We start from the raw sequence: 4,350 nt of genomic DNA on the forward strand, positions 1-4,350 counted from the left end.
CATTGCTTTTCCAGTGAAATAATGTGATTTCGAGCCACTGTCCATTGAATGCTACTGCTCTAGAAGACGGTCAAAAATGAAAAGATATATTACATGTTATGTATTTCATTGAATTCAATGATTTAGTCTAATCTGAAAGAATCATGTACATATTATACATCAACCTTGTGCTATGGGTTGTCTTAATATTGGTTGTTGAGACCATATACTTGAACTAAAATGGTGATGTTTAGGTTTCAATTAGTTCATCTACTTTCCATGTCAAAATTGTTATATTCAGTGGCGGATTTAGGAAATTTTCCTAATTTAATACAACAGGCCATAAAAATTTCGGGTCGATTCAAAGGTTTAGGTTGGTTCAACGGTTCGGGTCGGGTAAGGCCTTAAGGTTCATTACATAACATAAATACGATAAATTAACAAAAAAACAAATATCGTCATAGAAATGATAACATACATAATAAAGATACGAATGTCTTTTAAAACAAATAAAAAAAACTTACTTATAGTTTTTCTCTACGAGTTTTCATCTTTTGGAAAAGTTGCATTAAATCTTCAATTGAAACTTGTTGAATGAACTCTCTTTCAATGTAGCAAATGCAAGCATCGTTCAAGAATCCATCACCCATCCTATTACGCAACTTCGTCTTCAAATGCTTCATTGAAAAAAAAGTTCTTTCAACACTCGCCGTTGCAACCGGTAAAACTAACGATAACTTTATTAAACGATAGATCAACGGGAAATCAATGTGTTTTCTTGTTTCCACCGTCTTTTTGGCAAGCTCACTTACCCCATTCAAGTTGTCAAACCGTGTATCTTCTTTCACATTAGCAATGTAGTTGCCGAGTTCATAGATAATCTTGTCATTTTCATCATAATTAAAATCACATGGATACATCTCGGCCAACATTAGCAAATTTAGTTTATCAAAGACTCCAAAATTAAGACACGGGCTCAAAGAACTCATATAAATAAGCAAGGTAGTGGGTTCCTCGTTAAAAGGTTACCAAGCTCTTCAATTTGCATGTCGAGAACTGTGTTAAAATTGTTAACCACATAATGTGGACGATTAGTGATGACGGTCTTCTTTCTTCGATTTTTTGGGTCAACATAAACGGCTTCAATGTTAACCATTTCAATATCATACTTTTCACAAAAGGATGTGGCATCTGTCAAAGTGAGTCAAAACCTTCAAGTCGATAGGTTTGTAATTCTTCTTTAGTATTTTTGACTAGCTTAACCGCATTCAATATATCTTGATCTATTCTTTGAAGTACTTCACATAATGTGTTAGTAACACCCAAAATGTGCTTCATTAAATTTAGATAAAACACCAAAGTATATGTTCTCATGTATAGTTGAAGTCCATTTGCTTGACTTATGTGAGATTAATATCTCCCGAATTTTCAATATATTCAAGCACGTCAATAACACTAGGATATAAAGAAACCAAACGGGTCATCTTTTTTTCGTGAGAACAACGTCTGTCTCCGGGCCTTGCAAGTGATAGTTCTTGATTTTATCCACTTCCTGTTTCAACTTCTAGATTCAATCTCAATCTTGTTCTTTGACTTTCTCCTATCAAATCTACCCACTTGCAAGATGCACCAACAACATTTACTAAACTTGATACTTCAATGAATAATTTAAAATTTTCTTGATGTTTTTTTGCAAGAGCCACAGCAACAAGTTGAAGTTGGTGAGCAAAAAAATGAACATAATATGCAGATGAATTTCTTTCAAAATCAAAGCTTTCAAACCATTAAACTCATTGGACATGTTACTTGCACCATCATATCATTGGCTTTTAAGTCTACTCAAACTCAAATTGTAGTGAGCAAATAATTAATCAATGTCCTTCTTAAAAGATAACACGGTTGTTTCCATTACACGAACAAGTCCAACGAACCTCTCTTTCACAAATCCAAAGTTATTAATGTATCTTAATAGCCATTTGTTCCTTTTTAGAAACATCCCTCGATTCATCAACCAATATGAAAAATACATCATCACCAAGTTCATCAAATATCTTCTTTAATACTTCTTTCGCGAAACAATTAAAAATCTCTTTTTGGACTGATGGAGCCATCATTTGGTTATTCTTTGGAGCATTGCTTAATATGACTTTACCAATTTCTTCATTTATTACTCCAAACAGTTTTAAAAGCTTAATGAAATGCCCTTTATAAAGAGATGTTTCAAACTCATCATAACCACGAAAAGATATAGCACCATTCAACAATACTTTAGTGGCTAAAATCACTTAATAGAATCCTATATATTCCCTTTTGTTTTTATCAGTGTTTTTTTATCAAGTGCCACATGTACAGATTGAAGTTTTCCCCTCTTTTACGCGCTTTGTTGTGTAAACTATTGCATTAACTGACATGAGTTTTAAATCTTGAGATTCTATGCCAAGACTGTACCCCTTCACTCACAAAAACATCATTGTTGCCATTTTCCTTAAATAAGTAACAATATAAGCAATACACTTTATCCGTTTTGACAATATATTATAACGAATTTCCATGCTCCTGTTTGTACCAATCCTTATTAAAACGTCTTGCTTTACCACTAAAATCTGTTTGTGGAAACTCATGCTCTGTTGGTTGACATGGACTTCTAAGTAAATAAGTTCGTCTAATTTCATCTTTTTGACTTGGATGATAATATGCAAATGAATTTCTTTCAAAATCATAGCTTTCAAACCATTAAACTCATCGGACATGTTACTTGCACCATCATATCCTTGGCCTTTAATCCTACTCAAACTCAAATTGTAGTGAGCAAATAATTAATCAATGTCCTTCTTAAGAGATAACACGGTTGTTTCCATTACACGAACAAGTCCAACAAACCTCTCTTTCACAAATCCAAAGTTATCAACGTATCTTAATAGCCATTTGTTCCTTTTTAGAAACATCCCTCGATTCATCAACCAATATGAAAAATACATCATCACCAAGTTCATCAAATATCTTCTTTGATACTTCTTTCGCGAAACAATTACAAATCTAACTTTGGACTGATGGAGCCATCATTTGGTTATTCTTTGGAGCATTGCTTAATATGACTTTACTAATTTCTTCATTTATTACTTCAAATAGTTTTAAAAGCTCAATGAAATGCCCTTTATAAAGAGATGTTTAGACTCATCATAATCACGAAAAGATACTACACCATTCAACAATCCTTTAGTGGCTAAAATCACTTAATAGAATCCTATATATTCCCTTTTGTTTTTATCAGTGTTTTTTTATCAAGTGCCACATGTATAGATTGAAGTTTTCCCCTCTTTTACGCGCTTTGTTGTGTAAACTATTGCATTAACTGAAATGAGTTTTAAATCTTGAGATTCTATGCCATGACTGTACCCCTTCACTCCCAAAAACATCATTGTGTCCATTTTTCTTAAACAAGTAACAATATAAGCAATACACTTTATCCGTTTTGACACTATATTATAACGAATTTTCATGCTCTTGCTTGTACCAATCCTTATTAAAACGTCTTGCTTTACCACTAAAATCTGTTTGTGGAAACTCATGCTCTGTTGGTTGACATGTACCTCTAAGTAAATAAGTTCGTCTAATTTCATCTTTTTGACTTGAATGATAAGATGAAATTGGTTTCCTTTCCGAAGGCTCCCACGGAAGGTCATTCAAATCTATCCTTGAATGTTGTTTACTACTTGTAGATGATGATTCAATGTTTGATGGTTCACTTAAGAAATATCCTTTAATATTCATAATGCCTACAAATCAAATTTAAACATCACTAATTTTCTAATCATTTAACAAACTTCAACATAATCATTCTTTCTAACTATAATTTCAGTAAATAAACAAGAATAACTGAAGCAAGAATCAAAACATACCTTACTGTGAAGACTGGAGTGAATGAGAGATGGAGAGGAAGGCCGAGGACGTTGTGGCGGAAAGAGAGACGGTTGCCGGTGGACTGCAGCGGTGGATTGACATATGGGGGGGGTTTAGGGTTTGAAATGCAGGAAGATGTGTGATGTTTTTGTGAGTTATCAATGGGTAAAAAGTAAATAACCTAACTTTGCTGGATAAAACAGAGGAAAAAAACGGGAAATAAAAAAATTTTATGGGCTGTGGTTGAGACTCGAACCCGGGTTAACAAGAGGGTTGGCAGAATTAAAGGGAGGAGTATTACCATCATACAAGAGCTCAGGTGGCAGTCGTAGAACATGAACATAAGTGTGAATGGAGGTATGGAAGATAAGGTTTTGTTAATTTGGAGGTGTGACGTGTGAGACATGTTTTAGGTTTATTGAATGGATGATTGATTTTGAATTATTAAATTTTTATTTTAGTTTTACTATT

The 4,350-nt window shown here is 33.3% G+C and overlaps 1 protein-coding gene across 1 annotated transcript; it reads right to left on the reverse strand.

The window, feature by feature from the left end:
• Nucleotides 1-503: 503 nt before the first annotated feature.
• Nucleotides 504-968, reverse strand: LOC143614548 (uncharacterized). Its single transcript, XM_077087957.1, has one exon. It carries the CDS (start codon nt 966-968, stop codon nt 504-506), a length of 465 nt encoding a protein of 154 aa, XP_076944072.1.
• Nucleotides 969-4,350: the final 3,382 nt, after the last annotated feature.

The sequence above is a fragment of the Bidens hawaiensis genome, unplaced genomic scaffold (assembly GCF_021521415.1).
Source record: "Bidens hawaiensis isolate Kalapana, Puna unplaced genomic scaffold, B.hawaiensis_p1.1 tig00040214_1, whole genome shotgun sequence".
In the NCBI taxonomy this organism is placed as follows: Eukaryota; Viridiplantae; Streptophyta; class Magnoliopsida; order Asterales; family Asteraceae; genus Bidens; species Bidens hawaiensis.